The sequence below is a fragment of the Xenopus tropicalis genome, chromosome 1, assembly GCF_000004195.4.
Source record: "Xenopus tropicalis strain Nigerian chromosome 1, UCB_Xtro_10.0, whole genome shotgun sequence".
Lineage (NCBI taxonomy): Eukaryota > Metazoa > Chordata > Amphibia > Anura > Pipidae > Xenopus > Xenopus tropicalis.
The window spans coordinates 191,304,558-191,324,968 of record NC_030677.2 but is presented as its reverse complement, the minus strand read 5'-3'; the positions used below and the strand labels follow the sequence as shown (position 1 = coordinate 191,324,968).

At 39.8% G+C, this 20,411-nt stretch overlaps 2 protein-coding genes across 5 annotated transcripts in view; one reads left to right on the top strand and one right to left on the bottom strand.

Annotated features, from left to right (window-relative positions):
• Positions 1 to 10,213, top strand: part of ddx4 (DEAD-box helicase 4) — a 44,918-nt gene extending 34,705 nt beyond the window's left edge. For 2 of the 3 annotated variants that reach the window (XM_012962857.3, XM_012962855.3), the window contains 8 exons: positions 750 to 904; positions 1,677 to 1,806; positions 2,687 to 2,853; positions 4,406 to 4,551; positions 5,519 to 5,618; positions 6,112 to 6,382; positions 8,294 to 8,380; positions 9,835 to 10,213. In XM_012962857.3, the coding sequence (XP_012818311.1) occupies positions 750 to 904; positions 1,677 to 1,806; positions 2,687 to 2,853; positions 4,406 to 4,551; positions 5,519 to 5,618; positions 6,112 to 6,382; positions 8,294 to 8,380; positions 9,835 to 9,906 (1,128 nt within the window). In that variant the 3' untranslated portion in view covers positions 9,907 to 10,213. 3 annotated transcript variants of the gene reach the window in all.
• Positions 10,214 to 16,663: 6,450 nt separating this feature from the next.
• il6st (interleukin 6 signal transducer) overlaps positions 16,664 to 20,411 on the bottom strand; it is a 38,591-nt gene continuing 34,843 nt past the window's right edge. For both annotated transcript variants that reach the window (XM_012966898.3, XM_012966904.3), the window contains 2 exons: positions 19,728 to 19,809; positions 16,664 to 18,766 (listed from right to left, as the gene is read on the bottom strand). In XM_012966898.3, the coding sequence (XP_012822352.2) occupies positions 18,095 to 18,766; positions 19,728 to 19,809 (754 nt within the window). In that variant the 3' untranslated portion in view covers positions 16,664 to 18,094. The remainder of the gene's footprint in view (positions 18,767 to 19,727; positions 19,810 to 20,411) is intronic.

The following is a 20,411-nucleotide window of genomic DNA, read 5'->3' as shown; positions in this document are numbered from 1 at the left end:
TTCTCTGTAATAATAAAACAGTACCTGTACTTGATCCCAACTAAGATATAATTACCCCTTATTGGGGGCAGAACAGCCCTATTGGGTTTATTTCATGGTTAAATGATTCCCTTTTCTCTGTAATAATAAAACAGTACCTGTACTTGATCCCAACTAAGATATAATTACCCCTTATTGGGGGCAGAACAGTCCTATTGGGTTTATTTAATGGTTAAATGATTCCCTTTTCTCTGTAATAATAAAACAGTACCTGTACTTGATCCCAACTAAGATATAATTACCCCTTATTGGGGGCAGAACAGTCCTATTGGGTTTATTTCATGGTTAAATTATTCCCTTTTCTCTGTAATAATAAAATAGTACCTTGTAATTGATCCCAACTAAAATATAAATAATCCTTATTGGGTGCAAAACAATCCTATTGGGTTTAATTAATGTTTTATTGATTTGTTTTTAGACTTAAGGTGTGGAGATCCAAATTACGGAAAGACCCCTTATCCGGAATACACTTGGTTCTGAGCATTCTGTATAATGGGTCCTGTACCTGTATATGTTTTTACTTTAATTTATAATTGTTTGATATAACTCCCTTCTTATTTCCTGCCCTGGCGCAGAGTGCTGTTGTGATTTTTCAGCCTGCAGGACAATTGTCCACTATTTCACAAGCTTGGGAGCCAAAGATGACTTTGGAGGTCGTGGGTATTCAGGGGGTCTAGCTTTTTTGTAATGCATTTTTACATTTTCTGTAGGCTGCTTTTCTGTTGCCAATCCTAAGTCATATGATGAATGAAGGCATTACAGCTAGCCAGTTTTTACCACTTCAGGAGCCGCAAGCCATAATTATTGCCCCTACCAGAGAACTTATTAACCAGATATATCTCGATGCCCGAAAATTTTCATATGGGTAAGTTTTTTTTCATTTAATTTTGTTAAATAGAAAACTCTGATCAGTTAATTGCTGAGACACTAAGGGGCTGATTTACTAACCCACGAATCCGACCCGAATTGGAAAAGTTCCGACTTGAAAACGAACATTTTGCGACTTTTTCGTATGTTTTGCGACTTTTTCGTATGTTTTGCGATTTTTTCGGATTCTTTACGAATTTTTCGTTACCAATACGATTTTTGCGTAAAAACGCGAGTTTTTCGTATCCATTACGAAAGTTGCGTAAAAAATTGCGCATTTTTCGTAGCGTTAAAACTTACGCGAAAAGTTGCGCATTTTTCGTAGCGTTAAAACTTAATGCTACGAAAAATGCGCAACTTTTCGCGTAAGTTTTAACGCTACGAAAAATGCGCAACTTTTCGCGTAAGTTTTAACGCTACGAAAAATGCGCAACTTTTTACGCAACTTTCGTAATGGATACGAAAAACTCGCGTTTTTACGCAAAAATCGTATTGGTAACGAAAAATTTGTAAAGAATCCGAAAAAATCGCAAAACATACGAAAAAATCGCAAAATACCGATCATTACGAAAAAAACGCAATCGGACTCATTTCGACCCGTTCGTGGGTAAGTAAATCAGCCCCTTAATGTTGTACACGTGTAACTGGATTTAACACTATCTTATCTGAGCAGGTCTGCACAATCTAAAATGGCACAGTCATGGAGCACCTGGGGAGAACAGTCCATGAGAGTTTTATGCAAAAGCTATTGATTTTTTTTGTTTTTGTAGAACATGTGTTCGTCCAGTAGTTGTATATGGAGGTATACATCCTGTGCATGCAATGAGGGATGTTGAAAGAGGGTGCAATATACTTTGTGCAACCCCTGGAAGATTGATGGACATAATAGGTAGAGAAAAGGCAAGTATATTTATTTACATGGCAATATATATTGCTTTTATATATTTTAGCCATAGATATATTCAGTTTTATAATGGCAGTTTTTTTTTTTTTTAAATAATTTTTCATCTCTACATTAGTATCTATAATTTTGCACAGTTGACCTGTAAGTGTTAATATCTATTGTACACTACCATTATGTTTTGTATGCGGTGTCCTTTCTCTAGGATTCAGCTAATAGCTCAGCAAATACAGTATAGGTGAGACATAGTTCCCTCATAAATTATCCACTTTGTATCTTGAAGACTTTCAATAATACCTCTACCCATCGCCCAGAAAAAAAATGTAGTTAAGGCAAGTCATGTGATCAGGATGCATAAGAGCCTGTCGTGAACAAAATCATGTAGCAACACTTTAGTATGTATCCTGTACAGAGCCTGATGGTTAACAGCTTGTGGTGTACTAAGTTGTGATATAGCACCCGATTGTTCCTTTTGACACCAAAACACATGCAACCTCCCCAAAACAAGCAGGTCTTTCCATGAATGACCAGCATTTAGACTTGTGATCTTGAGGAGTGGTAACACTTTGTGTGACACCTACTTTTGTCTTGCAACATCTTTTACTGTTTTTTTTAACTCATGGTGCCCTTGACCGGCACCCTACATTGTTTATCCAACTTGTAACCACCCCCACTGTTGACATACAATTCCAAGCCTTTAAAATAAAACCATTACCATATAGGAAGTATAAACCATGAGAGGGTAACCAGCCACCATATTTTAATTTAATAGTGAAATATCTATTAAATTTGCTTTTTATAGGCAGTGTTATGTATGAAAGACTAAACTGATTTCCTAACCACACAGATATATCTCTTAATATTTCATACTTTTTTAAGATTGGCTTAAGTAAGCTAAAATATCTAGTTCTGGATGAAGCGGATCGCATGTTGGATATGGGGTTTGCCCCAGTAATGGAGAACTTAATAGGAAGTCCAGGAATGCCAGCAAAAGAGGAGCGACAAACACTGATGTTCAGTGCTACCTATCCTGCTGAAATCCAGAGGTAATGTTTATAAAAACAAAAGTTATAAAATTATTGTCATTCTGATAAGAAGATATGTCATTCTCTGTGACTTGTAGAATCTCATCTGAAGTTCTTATACTGAAGTTTCTGACTATTTGTTTCATAAGTAAAGCAATAGTTACTGTGAGAACTTTGTCTCAGTCTAGTTCTGTAATAAGATTCTGGTCAGTAAAAATTACAAACGGGGTACACGGCTGCTGCTTTACTGCACTGTAGGTTCAAGGACCTGCCCAGCATTAACAGAGTACTTTGAGTACTTATTTATTACTTTCACTTATTTCCTCATCCTAATGGGGTTTTCTGTCTGCCTCTAGTGCCCTTGCAGCACCATGCCAAATAGGACTATTGGTGAGTGCAAATGCCTACTTCGGTCTGCCTGCATTTTTCTCCTCATGGGTGATCACAGGAAGTCCCACACACCCCCCAGTCCGGCGTTTTAAAATTGTATGCACAAATGGAACTTTGGGTTGCATCCCTCCATCCTGAATTTTCATGCATTTTGGGAGCTACAGACCATAACATCTTGACTGTACCAGCACTGGAGACATTTTCCACATGAGGCCATCTATTCCAGTATAGCTCACATTAACACAGTCTCCTGGCCATGGCTCGGGGGTTATTTTATCATGTCTGGCGCTATTTAAGCCAAAATCATGCTCCAAATACTGCAAACACCTTTCCACTGCCTCTGGTCTTTCATGTGTTGCCTCAAAAGGGCCCTTTCCCAGGTCCTATTGGAGAGCTTTCTCTCTGAGTCCAGGGCACATCTGACGCCCCTGTATATCCTTCTATCTCCTCTCAGCAGGTTCCTTGCCGTACTCAGGCATAACCAAACTTGCAGGATTTCCAATTAACTGGGCAAATGTGATGACCCAAGACCCACACTCTTGAAATGCCTTGCTCAATTCTCATTGGGGAATCCTGTGACTATGATTTACTTTGTTGCTTCCCCCTTCAGATCCTCCTGTATAAATGCCAAATCCTGGATGGATTTAATTGGCCTGCATGGTTTTATCATCTCTAATCACAGATATATTGCTTAAAAAGGCCAACCCAAGTAATTATAGGGTTACAAAAATGAATATTTTATGAGCTTCACCTCATGGATATTAGAAATTTTTCTAAATATAAAATTACTAGAAATTATTAGAATTAAGCTGGCCTTACACGCACTGATATTATCATACTAAACAATTTTGGTTTGTACGATATTGGGTGCGTGTATGGTGGATTGTCAAGGCAACCAATATTGCAAAAGCCTTGGATATTGGTTCTCATCAATCAGGCAGGACAGAAAATTTTGATCTGGCACCATTGAATGCACCTGAGCAAAGGCAAGCGTTCATGGCTGAATTGTCGGGTAAAATCTACCTCCATATCAGACAATTCAGCCCTGAATGCCAGTGAAGGGTACGAAGATCTTTAATTGTAATGTGTATGCCACCTTTATAACACATGAACCATATTTCCTAATAAGTTGTGCTTATTAATGTTACATAATGCTTTTGGTTGGTGTCTGTCCTGTATATAGGCTGGCTTCGAAGTTTCTGAAATCTGATCATTTGTTTGTCGTGGTCGGATTAGTTGGAGGAGCTTGTAGTGATGTGGAACAAACAATCCTTGAAATACAAGAATATCGAAAAAGGGACAAGCTGGTTGAAATTCTGCAAAGCTCAGGTAACAGTATTTTAAACACAAGAAAGAGCTAGTTCTCCTTATTTTCTGTTTGGCACTATCACGTGCTGCAGATATTTACAGAGATCATACATCATTATCATCATTTCCTACCCCAGTGGGACTAGAAATCTACAGTTTTTACTTATAGAAACAAGCAAAATGTTTTGCTGCGAAATAAAATCCCATAAACTCCAATGGGCAAAAAAAAAAAAAAAAAAAAAAAGTTGTGCTGTGATCACTGCAATACACACAGGAGATTATCAGAAGCCAGTTCACATTCCTCTATGGAGTGTCAGAGGAAAGTTTTCAAATGGGACGCCATAAATGTTTTCAGCTTGTTATTTTAATTTATTAGCCAGTTTTCAATAATTCACGTTATAAAAAATTATTTGGTTTGTTTTTCCCCCCTCTCGTGTTTCACGGTCTCAGCTCAGTAAGCTGTGTTGCTGGTTTAGTACTGTTATCATATGGATATTGTAAAATGGTAGTTCACCTGTATTATGATATATATATATATATATATAGCACTATTGTAAGTGTCGGCTGCATAAATGTAGAACCTAAGTTGTTGGTAAAGTCTTTCTGGCAACACAGGGTTTAATTAGAACTTCCATAAGAAATGTAAAACTGCAAAAAAAAAAAACTATCCTCTGCGGCCAAGATTTTCTCAGCAGAAAATCCCATCAGCAAAGACTGCAATCAGGCTGTCGATGTGGTTTTGTCTTTGCAGGTTTGCTTTGAGTTGGCCTGGGAGCTAAATTATCAGTTGGGTGCAAGGCCAGATCCAGGAAAGGATCAGTTTTGACAGCCTTGAGAGAGTAGTAGGCCTTTCCTGGTAGATATTGGATATTTTTTTTGTTGACCTTGAACCTTATGAATGTGAAACCACATGCTCTCGGTAACACTTCGCATATGTGCATATTGCTCATGCTAAATATTGTAACTATGCATTAAATCTACCTTGCAGGTAATGAGCGCACAATGATTTTTGTAAATACAAAAAAGAAAGCAGATGTCATTGCTGGTTACCTTTGTCAAGAACATTTTCCGACAACAAGCATTCACGGGTAAGATCATTTGAAAATAATAATAAAGGGCTATGGCATTCAGCAAGTATTAAAGCACGTCTCCAAACTGTAATTCTTTGTAAAGTATATGAATTTGAATTTTCTTAAAAAGCTTACAGAATCCCTTTCTTTTCTCTAGTTCAAGCACTAAGTAATATACCAGAAAACATATCTCCTCTGTCTGTCTATTTATATAGTTATAGTTTATACTGCTATATTGAGGCAGAACAAGTAGTGCAGAGAATATAAACAGCTGCCATAAGGATTTTCAATTCTAATCTGGAGCCCAAAAATGCATATTTCTCTTTGCTAATAGCAGTTCATCTGATGATGCTGTAGTTTTTTCATTAGGGGTTACTGACATATCCTCTTATTATTGTGTTGACATTTGATTTTAGCCTGGAGGCAAGATTTACGACAAATCTGTAATCAAACTATGCAGCACAATCCACAGGGTTCTGACCTAATGCTAAGTTTACCTTTTTCTTTATAGTGATAGAGAACAATGTCAAAGAGAGGAAGCTATCCGGGATTTCAGAAGTGGGAAGTGTCCTGTTATTGTCTGTACAGCAGTTGCTGCGAGAGGCTTAGATATTGAAAATGTTCAACATGTGATAAATTATGACGTTCCTAAGGAAATCGACGAGTATGTCCATAGAATTGGTCGCACTGGTCGCTGTGGTAACGTTGGAAAGGCAACTTCATTTTTTAATGTTAATGAAGACCATGTTGTTGCTCGTCCCCTTGTGAAAATCCTTACTGATGTGAGTTACAAACATTGGGTCAGGTTATGTAAATGTTCTGTTTATTGTCCTGCAGTAAATGTTAATACTGTTCTCCCTATATATAGTCATATAGCTTTTCTAAAACTTTTCTAAGACAGCGGAAAAGCTTATAAGTTATTAGGTAATCAAGTGATATGTTTTACACTCAAGTTACAGCAATGTTTTGGATGTTTACTGACTGTTAATGTTACCATAGACATCAGTGGCTGCTTTAAGGGGCGTGACAGACGGGGGAGATCAGTCGCCGCCCGACAACTCTCCCTTGTCGAGGGCGACTAATCTCCCTAAATAACAAAAATGGATATGGTAGGATGGAGCACGCCAGGACTACTGTGATTGTAAAAATAAAATTATCCTTTATTTAACGCTTCCATTAAAAACTTCATCAGATGATGAAGTGGCTTTGGGCCACGAAACGCGTCAAGCTGGGGAGTTTCAGTTCTGCAATTTTGTAATATGTTTTTAATGGAAGCGTTAAATAAAGGATAATTTTATTTTTACAATCACAGTAGTCCTGGTGTGCTCCATCCTACCATATCCATTTTTGTTGTTTCGTATCACGCCTGGATCGGGGGCGCTTTTTCGGATGTGTCAGCACGGGACACTGTATGTGCGGGACCTATCCTGGTGAGTGCTCTCCCTGTCTTTTGTACTTAGTAATCTCCCTAAATGCCATCCCACGGGATAGAATGTAAATCGCCGGTGGGATGGCATATGCGGCGCTGCGATTTGCCAAAATCTCTGAAGTTGCCTTGAGAGGAAACGTCGGTGATTTCGGCGCCGCATATGCCATCCCACCGGCAATTTACATTCTACCCCGTGGGATGGCATTTCGGGGAGAATAGTCGCCTGCGACAAGGGCACTCGTCTACACACACAGTTTTAAATCTTTTTAACCATTTGATCTTTAGGTCGTAGATGCAGTTTTGTCTTTCCTTGACCTTTTTTATTCTGAAGTGGAGAGATCCACACAACAGGGCACTGGATACTAATCACAAAAAGTTATTTGTTTAATATGTAACAATGACAGGTGTACGTTTTCTGCCAGCAGAGAATGCCCTCTGTGTTTCTATTTCTTGATACAGTAGAACCCCCATTTTACGTTTTTCAGGGGACCATGGAAAAAAAATGTAAAATCAGGGAAATGTGTTAAAGACACAAATGTAAGCTATTTAAAGGAAATAACTACTGGAACCATTTTTTATTTGCAACTGACACCCCATTGCTACATGACACTGACAGAGGCACCCCTTCCCCCCTTTGACCCAAAGAGCATTCAGCACTGACACCCCATTGCTACATACAGTAACACTGACACAGAAACACCACATAACATTGACTTCAAAATGTACATCCATAACTCAGCACTGTATTGTTCCTAAAACAAAAATCTGTACCATTTTAAAGAAAATCCGCACCTTGTAACTTGTACCTTTAATGAAGGACTGGTGTTTCTGTTGCTCAGTCACAAATTCCCCCATGCTTGTACAAATCTCGCAATATTTTGTAAGCTCCCGGATAGGTGCACATGCGCGGTGTGTATAATGAGGCGATAGTGGTGACGCTGACCTTCCCAAGATGGCGCCTGCGATCGCAAGACATGGGTAAACTTTGCTTCCTAAAGTAAGCACCTTTTTCAGATTAAAATGAAGTGATTTGCTAGGGCGAGGCATGTTAAAAACAGTGTAAAATGCGGGAAATGTAAAATCCGTGAAGAGAGCCCATAGGAATGCATACAAATTGGTGGGACCACAACAAAATGGTGTAAATGGCGGGAAAACGTTAAATCCGGGGATGTAAATTCGGGGTTCTACTGTACTTTCATCTGTTTCTTTAAAATTTGCAAAGCCTTGTCTTCTTGCAAGTACCTCATGTTAATATTTTTTTCAGGCTCATCAAGAAGTCCCTGCTTGGTTAGAAGAAATTGCCTTTGGTGGCCATGGAGCTTTGAACAGCTTATATGCAGCAGACTCTATGGTAAGATTAGTTCTTCGTGCACCAATTCCACTGTTTTCTGTTCCCACATACATTAAATGATCCGAGGCTTACAAGAAATTCTGTAGAAGTTCATAGTTATTGTGTCAAGGTAGTGATATGGGGGTATATAGGTATGGGATCCATTATCTGCAAACCCATTATCCAGAAAGCTAATTTTTTATGAGTAGAGTTAGGCAGAGAGTGTATTTTAAGCAAATAATTCAAATTTAAACCTGATTGCCTTTTTCTCTGTATTAATAAAATAGTACCTTGTAACCCCTTATTGGGGGCAGAACAGCCCTATTGGGTTTATTTAATGGTTAAATTATTCCCTTTTCTCTGTAATAATAAAACAGTACCTGTACTTGATCCCAACTAAGATATAATTACCCCTTATTGGGGGCAGAACAGCCCTATTGGGTTTATTTAATGGTTAAATGATTCCCTTTTCTCTGTAATAATAAAACAGTACCTGTACTTGATCCCAACTAAGATATAATTACCCCTTATTGGGGGCAGAACAATCCTATTGGGTTTATTTAATGGTTAAATGATTCCCTTTTCTCTGTAATAATAAAACAGTACCTGTACTTGATCCCAACTAAGATATAATTACCCCTTATTGGGGGCAGAACAGCCCTATTGGGTTTATTTAATGGTTAAATGATTCCCTTTTCTCTGTAATAATAAAACAGTACCTGTACTTGATCCCAACTAAGATATAATTAATCCTTACTGCAGGCGCAAAACAATCCTATTGGGTTTATTTCATGTTTACATGATTTGGTTTAAAGTATGGTGATCCAGGTACCAAGCATTCTGGATAAAAGATCCCATAACCTGTGCTAGGCTCACTGTTATAAAGATTAATACGTGAGAAGTGGTTGAGTAACTAGAGCCCCTAAGTGGGGTTATGAGCTACTAAAAAAAAGCACAGCAATTAGTGTTGCCAAAGTACTCATCTATTTCATTGCCCTAAAGTCTGGCTTCTCTGGTCAGTTTATATTGCTTCTCTCTGGATGGAGTCTCTAATGGCCCTGCTGCATGAAAGTAACCTGAAAGCACTTCCCTCATTTGCCAGTCTTCTTGGAACACCCCTTCCCCTTGCAGTTGTTAATTCGGCTCCTGCTCTGTTAATAAAATATTGCAGATGGTACTAGTCACTGTATACAGGCCAGTCACATAATGGGAAAGTGCCCCCTCCTGCATTTTAGCACAGTTATTGCATGTAGCCATTCATATTGTCTGCAATACAGAAGTATGTTTTTTCGCCCAAACATGAAGCAGTTTCCCAGCTGGCTTCTGGATTCAGAGCTGACGTGCCACCTCATTCTTGGTTGTGCCCTTACCATGTATAATGATGGCTTTCAGTAGTCACATGGAGAGCCAGGGCAGTGCTGTAGGATTGTGTCCCTGCTAACTGATAAATGAATGATTTTGTTCTTTCGCTGTAGGGTGGAGAGGCTGGAGAAAAGTACGTCAGTGCTCCTTCATCTGCACAAGAGGAGGAGGCCAGCTGGGATTAAATAGTATAAGCAGAATTCAAATATTGTTAAAATATCTTGTTTGAAAGCATCTTTTCCAAGAGCCAAAAAGGCCAAAGTTGCACTACGTAAGAATTCCTACTTTAATAGCAAACAGCGCAGGTTATTTTATTTCATTTACATTGTTTCAATATTGAGTCTGTATGAGAATTTGTTTGCTTTCCAACATAGTTTATTTCATTGAAATATATATTGTTTAACTGGAAATGAAAAGTTTTACTTCTGCCTATTAAACCAAGTTGTGTTTTTCTTCCAAACAAGCATCAATAAACTTGCGTAAATATGGGAACATTGTTTTTTAAGTTAATGCAACACAATACACCCTCAGAATGTAGATAACATATAGAGGCTGATTCATCAAAGTACGAGTTCGAATCCTGAAATGGGTAAAATTTGGATTAGATACGATAATTTCTGATGATCGCAAATGTCACGAAAATGCTTACGAAAAAATCGTATTAGTCACGATAATATCGTATTGGCAATCGGAAAGTAACAGAATTTTCGTATCGAACGATCGTAGATGGTGGGAAAACCTTTCTGACTTTGATCCTTCTGTGCATGATTTTGGAAGCCTCCCATAGGGCTCAATGGCACTCTGCAGCTCCAACCTGGCCCAAGGAAAGTCTCCCATAGGGCTCAATGGCACTCTGCAGCTCCAACCTGGCCCAAGGAAAGTCTCCCATAGGGCTCAATGGCACTCTGCAGCTCCAACCTGGCCCAAGGAAAGTCTCCCATAGGGCTCAAAGGCACTCTGCAGCTCCAACCTGGCCCAAGGAAAGTCTCCCATAGGGCTCAATGGCACTCTGCAGCTCCAACCTGGCCCAAGGAAAGTCTCCCATAGGGCTCAATGGCACTCTGCAGCTCCAACCTGGCCCAAGGAAAGTCACGATACCGAAGCTTGAATGAATCCGAAACTTTCATACTCCTTTCAACAATATGATTTTGTTGCGTAATTTTTGCCACACAGTATGAAAAGTTTGCGCAAATTAGCGAAAAAATTGGCAAAAATACGCAAGGTACGCAAACTTAGAAAAAAGTAAAACATTTTTGCATTTGGAGGCGATTGTACTTTGATAAATGGGCCCCACAGTGTTTGAAACAGTCACGGTCAGTGCTGAGTATGTAAGCACGCACTGCTGGACTTCTTCAATGCAATTCCTTCAGCATTTTAAAAGTGACAGGATACACGAAAATATTTTAATTTGATAAATATTATTACAAGATCAAGCACAAAGGGTATTTTTTGCCACATTCTTCTAGGAAAAAGGGTCTCAATCAAAATACACTGTGCTACATACATTTCATCTGATTTACTGACCTGGGAAGCACATTTTACATCAGAGACTTGTCCTAGATTAGCGCCTGAATCCTTGAGGTCCACAATACCCACCTACCCACATACGTGAATGGGGATGGGAAGTGGCTGCTGGGCGGGGCCGTTTTTTCTTAGTCTGAAAGTTCTTAATTGTAGATTTATACACCATGTGTGACTAATGTTTGGGCCAGAGTTTTTGTCCAGGTATCAACATTCCAAGTCTGTCAGACAAAGGTGAGCAGATGTGTGTGAAATGTTCTACTGCCCTTGGATTAGGAGAAGCTTTATGGTGATGGGGCAGTTTGTTGGCTGCGAGAAATCTGCGCTGCATACAGGCGGAATCACCTGAAAGTGGATCAATGAAATACACGTAGAACACATTCATTCTGTAATAGCAGAGATTACTTTCTTCCAAGACCAATTCATGTTACCCCCTTATGTGTTCCACTGGCAACGATATTCATTGTTCCTCGTGCAAAGAGTTTCAGGTGATTAGTTGCCGGCAAAATACCAAGTGCTCTTAGAAGTTACACGTTTTTGTCATTCAGTCTCCTTTTTAATTATGTAAGTTATTTATACATTTTCCTGAATCGGAAGTCTGTTATAATCACAAGAATACTAAAGCAGCTGATGTCTTCGTTGATGCACTTTAGAAACACTTCTTTAGTAAAACCCAAATAGTAACTGTGGGGTGTCTAGAGTTAGTTGTGAGCCCACGCTGTCAAATATATGGGACACATTAACTTCTTTTGGGAGTACTTATTCCCACAGAGGCAGTTTGGGGTGAGTCAATTTTAACAAGTTACTGTTGCTAGGAATTCAGAAGTATAATATATGACTGGCAGTCGGGAGTGCTGGGGTAATCTGGTCACTAGTGAAAGGGCTTCTCTCTTTCTACATAACTAATTTCAAATTCACAAATTGCCAACCATACATAAATATCTATACCTGTTCCTATCTATTCACCTCTTCCTCCTTTTTGAGTGTGAAACAGCGGAAATGCTTCTGATCTCACCAATTGCTGATTTGGTTGTGTTGTTCTCTATTACTTATTTTTGCCTAGGAAAATCCTGTGCAATATTTTGGTGCCTCAACATATAAAATCTTTGCATGAAACTGTTGAGTAGCCCTGTGGCATTCATATTTAGGGTATTCAGTTTTGGCACAAAAGGATGTGTGGGGCATTCTATGCTGCTCCATGCAAGCTATGAGTTTTGGGTAGCTTTACAGTTTGGGGTAGAAAGACATTTCCCCCAGATCAGCAAAATCAGTAAATTTGTCTTTCTTGGCTCCATTTAGATTTTTACAGCTTTTATTAAACAAGCTTGTTTTTTTATTTTGTGTAGATATGTAAGTCATGAATAGAATATGACTTCACCCTACATAAAATGCACCAAGGGTCAAAACACATCTTATATGTGTTGGTCTTGCAGCAGCTGCAGTGACCGCTGTGACAATACACATGCAGGATTCACATCCTAGGGGTCGGTGCAAACCTATGCATGTCGGGTGTCAAACTGTTAAGACTGCTGGCATTCATACTTTGTTTGTACCTAATGACACGTGGGACATAATATCGGGTAATTCTGAGTCCTAGGCCACCTCCTCCCAGCACTGGATAAAGCCACAAACAAAGCTTTATAGGAATTTTTCAGAATTCTCATAACCAGATACCTTTAGCACAAAGCAATGGAGTTTGGAGCAGAAATACATTTGCCCATTTTGGATTCATCAGAATGTGCACTTTCTATCAATGATTATCTGGGGTTAACCTACTGTTAGGGGATATTTTGGCCTTGCAATATGTATCTGGTACTGGCACCTTTGGCATTCATGGGATGCTCCAGATCAAGTTTCATAAATAAATAAAAAGGGTTGTAAGGGTTAAAGCTAACATTTATTTGAGTTTAAGGTGCTACTCAACCAATAATGTGTTAGTAAATGTATTTTCATCAAATAAAAGACATTTCTTTCATCCAATAACTGTTATGCCATGTACAAACATAACTAAACACTGATACAATTCTATCCATAAATAATGTTCATGGTAATACTATGCAAATAAAGTGCAAAAGTAGTAATGATGATGATTGGATTTTGCATTGATCATTCTCTATTCCAGGTACAAAGGATTCTTGCGGAAAGGTGTCGAATGAAAGTATTTCCTGCACCAATTCAGCCATAACCCCCCCCAATCTCCTCCCCTGCAAGTCATTTAGGAAATGTTCACCACATAAAAATGTTAAAATGCTGCAGACGCCAATATTTGAAACAGTGGCCTGAATGGCAGCTGAACAGAAAGAAATGGAATCTGGGGCAGCGCCAATCTGCTCCTCTGTTCATTTCACATTAGCAGAAAGTGGCAGAACAGAAAAAGTGAAATAAAACCCAGACAACAGCTAAATACTGACACTTCAATTGTCATTTACCACAAGAAGGAAATGCAAAGATTCTCCCGTTTGGCAAAAGCTTTGCCCAAACTTTACAAGTTTCCAGGGATAATCACTTCCCTTCTGTGTTTAGTGACCAGCAGCTTTTAGCTGGGGATCAGATCACATGGGCAGTCGGCCAATGGGCACATTTGGGGTTTGAAAGCATGCAGTTCTAATCAACGACAAATATACAAGAAAGGCCTATTATTTCTCATGTTCAATATTTGTAGTTTCCTTCCTAAATCCAACCCCACTGGAATCTATGGCGTAACAACAAAAAGCCATGATTCAAGCTAGTGCATGTATAGTAAATACAATATTTCTATTTATTGGGCAATGGCGGATCTAAAGCTGGCCACACACCGGCGGATAAAGTTGCTGACTGTGTCCCTCCAGCCTGAGTAAGCAGCTTACTGGTCTGTGTATGAGGGCCTGCACGGGCAAAATCTGACTAGGTATTTACCTCATCCAACAGCTCCTGTAGGGGCACAGATTTATTTCATCATTGGCATAAGTCAAAATCTGGATCCAACTGAGTTGGGCCCCCACAAAAGCTGCTTGTTTGGCAACCTCATCACTGACATTTATATGTACAGACAGCTTTAGGCCATTCATCAGTAGATTTACTAACAGTTCCTTCTGGGGGTCACACTGGGTTAAAAGTCGCCAAATGCAAAGATGCCGTATTGTGAAACATAGTCACAAGCTCACGGGAGCCCCAATAGGTAAACGTTGACATTCCCGTAAGTGCCAAACACACCCAAGGCAGTGGCCAAGTTACACAGAGCTAACAGAACTGTACCAAGGTGGGCTAATAGTCTCACTTATCAGGCAAAGCTGCAGATTTCCAAATGAATGTAAATGTGAATACAAGTTACTGCTCCCTTATTGGAAAGGTTTAGCTTGGAAGGATGGGCACCTAGCACCCCACCCATACTGCACCTTGATCAGCTTATAGGCCTCTGCTTTATACAGGAGAATCATTCTCTCGCACACCCCTATGGGCTCTCCTATCTATGTAAGGAATAAGTGTTTATTTCAATGCAGATACTATAGATTTTATTGAATGTACCACTGATGGAAGTGACACAGGCACTGTAAGGGAAACGGGGACCTGGGAACTAGGATTTTGGGTTAAACCTTTGAAACAAAATTCACATAAGGCTGATTTGGGTGCTATTCTAAGCACTTTTACCAATTACATAATATTGTGGAATCTTCAAAAAAAGTAAGAAAAATATATACTGTTAATATGAATTATTGTACCAACAGTGCCACCTGCTGGTCAGTTTTCTGACTGTGTCGGAAAAGAGAAAGAGGTCCAGTTCTGATGTTGTTCTCTTTAAGAAAGACGAAAAACCTCAGCTAACGTTTCTCATGTGGTGCCTGAGCAAAGCAACATCAGAACACTTTTCTTTTTTTCTTCTGGCAGATTAAGTTGGGAAACTGGCCAGCAGGTGGCACTGTTGGTATTGAATCCTTTATATTAGTAGTACATATTTATCTTGATATCTTGGAATTTAAAAGTAAACTTACAAAGTGCCTAGAATAACATTCTGATGGATTTTACATTGATTTATTTGGGAGGTTTAAGCAGCCTCTGTTACACACAGAAAAGCACAAGACCTAATAATTCACATTGCAAATACAGAATATCTATAGCTGCCCTGTGAGAAACAATATAAAAGATAAAAAAATATAGTTAATGCACAACTCCTTGCCAGAGACAGCAGTTTGCCTACAAAATATATATATAATATTCAGCTGAAGTGACCACATTACTAATAAGTGTATATATCAGTACGACTTATACAGAATACATCATTAAAGACAATTAACAGTATTATAGGGCTGTGCATTTTGCTTTCTTGGAACCAGTGAAACCCTATATATTGGCTGAAGGATGCGCCTTCCTGCAGGGGACATGGACAAGTTATTTTGGGGTGTGGATGTGGCAGTTTGTTGGCACCTGTGCCAGGGTATCAACCCCAAAACCCAATTCCATTTTTTTAAAAAACCAAGAAGAGCCTCACTGTGCAACGTTACAGGTACTGTGTGGGTCAGACTTACTAAATGGTTTATATAATTCCTCTTCTGAGGGCCCCATTACTATGTTGTGCAGCACCATGATCTGCAGCCATTGCCCCCTGGGATTTGCACGTGCAACCTATAAATGTAACTGTGTGCACACGGATTGGCATGGCATTCACTGCACATTCTATATGGGTGGCAATCATAGCCCTTGCTGTTTGCCAAAGGCAGCGGTTATGTACAGGGTTCCCTTGCGCCTGTTTGAGCTGTGCATACACTAAACATATGGGCCTAAACCCATGGCAGGAGAGACTTGTTCAGTGATAGGAAACTGTGCTTAATGCTCCCAACTCCAATTGCAGGAACAGAGAACAGGGAGCCAGATTTACACAGACCAGCTGGGATTCTTATTGGAGGATTTCTTGCATTTTAATGCAGTCGCTGGCCCTGGAGATTTGGGGGAAAGTTTTATTGTGCAATATTGCTTTAAGAATACAACCCTGATGTTGCTGAACTCCAGCTCCCAGCATGCCTCACCCTTCGTTATATGTTACATTATTCTGGGATTTGTAGTCCAGCAACAGCTGAGTAAAGTTTGGTTGAGCAGTGCAGTGCAGCAGGGTTTAGTGTCCCTTTAAATATTGCATGTTCTCACTTGTGACACTTCATGTAATTGTTTTCCCTTTTAATAATTGGTTTAGAAGGTTCAGCTAATGGCACGGCCCTGGTCCTGTACAAACCGTTCCTAAAATCCTGCACACAGAAAGCATATATATATATATATATATATATATATATATATATATATATATATATATATATCATGGGAGTTGCTCCACTGTCTGTAATGTAGAACTGGAACTGTTATATATATATATATAAACAGTTCCAGTTCTACATTACAGACACTGGAGCAACTCCCATGAGATTCTATCTAATAGGAAAAGGCATGTATGGGATTCAGCCACAGAAACTCATTTCTAAGTTTCTGGGTGTCAGTTTTCCAAAAATGTTAATGCTGACTGTTCAGTGGCCATTTTATTTACCATGCCAAAAGGTAATGCTGTGTTTTTGCATTAGGCACGTTTGGGTTCTTACCTGCCCCCACGGGTATTCTCTGCCCATGCATTTCAGCCAGTGGAGACAGCTGTCAGTATTTGGGGTTCAAGTGCCAGAGCCCAGTATTTGTCATTTCTCTGCCACTTGGGAATACACCCCCCGTGCTGCCTGACAGTACTGCGGGCACCAGCTGCTGCCATATCCCATCCACAGAGATATCGTCTCATACCGGCACCATTTACTGCTACAGGGAAAGTATTAAAAGTGAAAGGGCAACTAAACATTGAGAATAATGTTTTAAAGGCCAAGTAACATAAAAAATAAAATGCTTTGCAAACCTGCAGAGATAAGAAACCTAAAGCCCAATCCAACATATCTATCAATGCCATGTTTTCTAAGCTTTAGAGCGTTTAAGGCCTATGGTCAAAATGCACAAGGGTAATATATATATTTATCACATAGTGGGCCCAACAGCACAACTAGGCTGCTAATCTGCATGATAATGTGAAATGTATAATATAATATCAGTTATTATTTAGTTCTGATGGGTTACACAGTGATTGTGTATCATTCACATCAGTCCCTGCCGCAGTGGAGCTTACAATCTAATATCGCAATCACATTCACACCCCCTAGGGCATGTTTATTAGGAGCCAATTACCCTGCCTGTATGATTTTGGAGTGTGGGAAAAAAATCCACACCAACGTGAGGGCAACACACAAACTGCTTGCAGGTAGCGCCCAGGCTGGAACTGGACGTGGGCCCCCTGTGCTAACCACTGAGCCCCCATGTTGCCCCCTCTGCTTCTCCTGGTTCTTGGACACCTGTGTGATACCTTGTTTTTCCGTATCCTGCATAATCCTTGCCTTTGATTATTGTCTAATAATGATATATAGTACATGGAGATACAGCTCCAGTTTGCTGCTGTCATTGCATTCCTAAATAACCAGTTCTTTGAGCCATTTAGATACAGGCCATGCTGCATAGAGCACATACATTTTTACAAGAGAAGACCTGGTGCCAAGCCCGGTACAGCCAGGTAATTCACAGTTCGGATAAGAAGATACAGATGGCTCTCTGGCTGCACATTATACACTATTAGGACTCGAGGTGCATCCACGTAGAACCTTGACGGTTGTGGCATGTTGATGTATGGTTCCTGCTAGCATTCCATTGTAGGTGCTTTGGTAACACTGCTAAATACATGTGCCTGTTGCCTGTACAGTATACAAGTCCATACATTCCCTCTGTATTAGGGCACTGGGCAGGTCTCTCCCAGAGCATTTCTATAATAAGATGAAATACAGGTGAAGTTATCATTCTCTTGCTCTACTGTGGCATGTAACCTCCACTCCTTACTGTTTGTGGTAAATAACTCTTACATTCTCCACTGTTTGTGTCTAACTGAGAATCAGCCAACTGGCCATTTTGTCCTAAAGGAAACTCGGAGAGATCCCTTTCTCGTTCCCCAAAATGTTGGCCGGAGGCTGATAGCTGCTCCTGTAAATGGCTGGGAAGCTCTTCCTGATGCAAGTCCTGCAATTTGTTAGTAAAATCCTCCAGACCACAAGTCTGTTTAAAATACTGATTGGCCCCTTCTGGGCTCCCTTCTTTATCTACGGCATTTGGCTCTTCAGGCCTTTCCTCACAATCCAGCAGTGGCTGCGTTGACTCAGATCTTGAAAATATATGTGGGCTGACTGCTGTGGGCTGCTGGTCTCTGTATCCGCTGATTATAACGGTGGAATACTGCACGGTGCTGGATGTGGTTTGGGCTGATTCCACCTCATCACAGTCGGAGACGCTGAGCCGTGGGGATGACATACATGAGGAGCCACCGATCCCACTGCTCAGTCCCTCAGACGTGTTCTTTTTCATTGGATCCATGGACTTAATATCCTGCTCAGAGAAAGACTTCGGGTTTTCCGCCGTTATCTCAACCACACTCACATCTGTAAAACTTCCATCTTGAAATGGGTGGGCTTTTGCATTAAAGTCGTGCTGTCAGAATGGGAGAGAAAAGAACATTTACATTACTTGTTTCCTTCGTTTATCTGATATTCTCATTATTCTCATAGTTAACCAGTCCCCATATTCAGGGCCGGAACTAGGCAGAAGAGGTACGTGTCTAGGGTGCAACAGGGGGGTGGGGGTGTGTGTGGGAGCTGTTCACATATTTCTTCTGCCTTGCCCACCCCTAGTCTGGCCCTGGGTGAGAGGCAAGGAGTGTCCAGTCCCTGTTCCTGCAGCACACTATAGCGGGGAAAGGGACCCTGTCACTCCTGCTCGTCATGGAGCAAGCACCTTAGATGCCACATCCAGAACAGCTCTGCCTAGGGAGCCACCCTTTCTAAGGGTGAAGACACATAAAGCTATAGTAGCAGCTACATGTCGTGACTACTAAAATAGACAATGCTGATAATTTACTTATAATTGTCTGTGTTTTAGCAGAGACAATCCTCAGTATTGTCTATGGCACAGTATTTTCTGGCTGTGACAAGTAGCTGCTACTAGTAGCTCTGTGTGTCTTCACCCCTATACTTCCTGTTGTGTAAGGGTCCATAGTCAGCTAATGAGAGACAGAAAGGCCTATGTGATTGGCACACATGTCAGACAGGTTCTAGAAAGATAAATGATTCCATTTTATTCTGCTTGCTTCTACCCATGAGAATTCAGGTTTGCGTTTTTAACATTTCATGCCTTTTTGCAGGCATGTAATTCCATTGTAAATTGGACATTTTAAGTCAACATATTTGTAAAAACAGCTATAATCCATTCATGCCCCTTAAAAAGTGAAGCATAAGTTTATTGGGAGCACAAAGCATTCCTTGTTATTTGTGGGCACAGCAGTAGAGCTGCCGCACTGCAGAGAGAGAGCGCTGTTACTGCCCGTTATGAATTCTATAATTTCTCTCCACTGTTTCTGCTTCTTTTCAATCAACATCTTGGAAAGGTTCCTTACCCTGCTTGGTGTCTGAGGGGACCACTGAGCAATGTTGCTCTTCGAAGGATCTGGAACATTCGGCCAAATGTGCTTTTTAATCCTAAAACACAAATATGCTTTTTAAACTATTACTTCAAAAAAAGCATATAACGTTTATACATACTAAAATTAACTTAAATCACTTAATTGTAACAACCAATTGATTTATTATTCAATATATACATTTTATGTACACTTGGTGTGGACTATTTGTCTGCTTCTCAAAAGAACCGTGAATAATAATACATATATTAAATCTTACAACAGTAATGATCTGGAAAATTCTGTCCAGAGCAGCTGCCTGGTTTTGAATTTTGTGGGCCATTTTATGAGTGTCAGTGGCACTGCACATGCTCAGTAGACTCTGGGCAGCTGCTGAGAAGATAATCTTAAGGTTTGTTGAAAATCATTATAAAAAAGTGAAGTTAATTTGCCATTAAAGCTGGTTCTACAGGTCTGGGTGCACTGGTTCCTACATTAGCCTTGTACAGAGAATTTTATATTCTACATATACAGTATAATGTGCCATTTATATTCTATATATACACAGTATACTGTGCCATTTATATTCTATATATACAGTATAATGTGCCATTTATATTCTATATATACAGTATAATGTGCCATTTATATTCTATATATACAGTATATTGTGCCATTTAT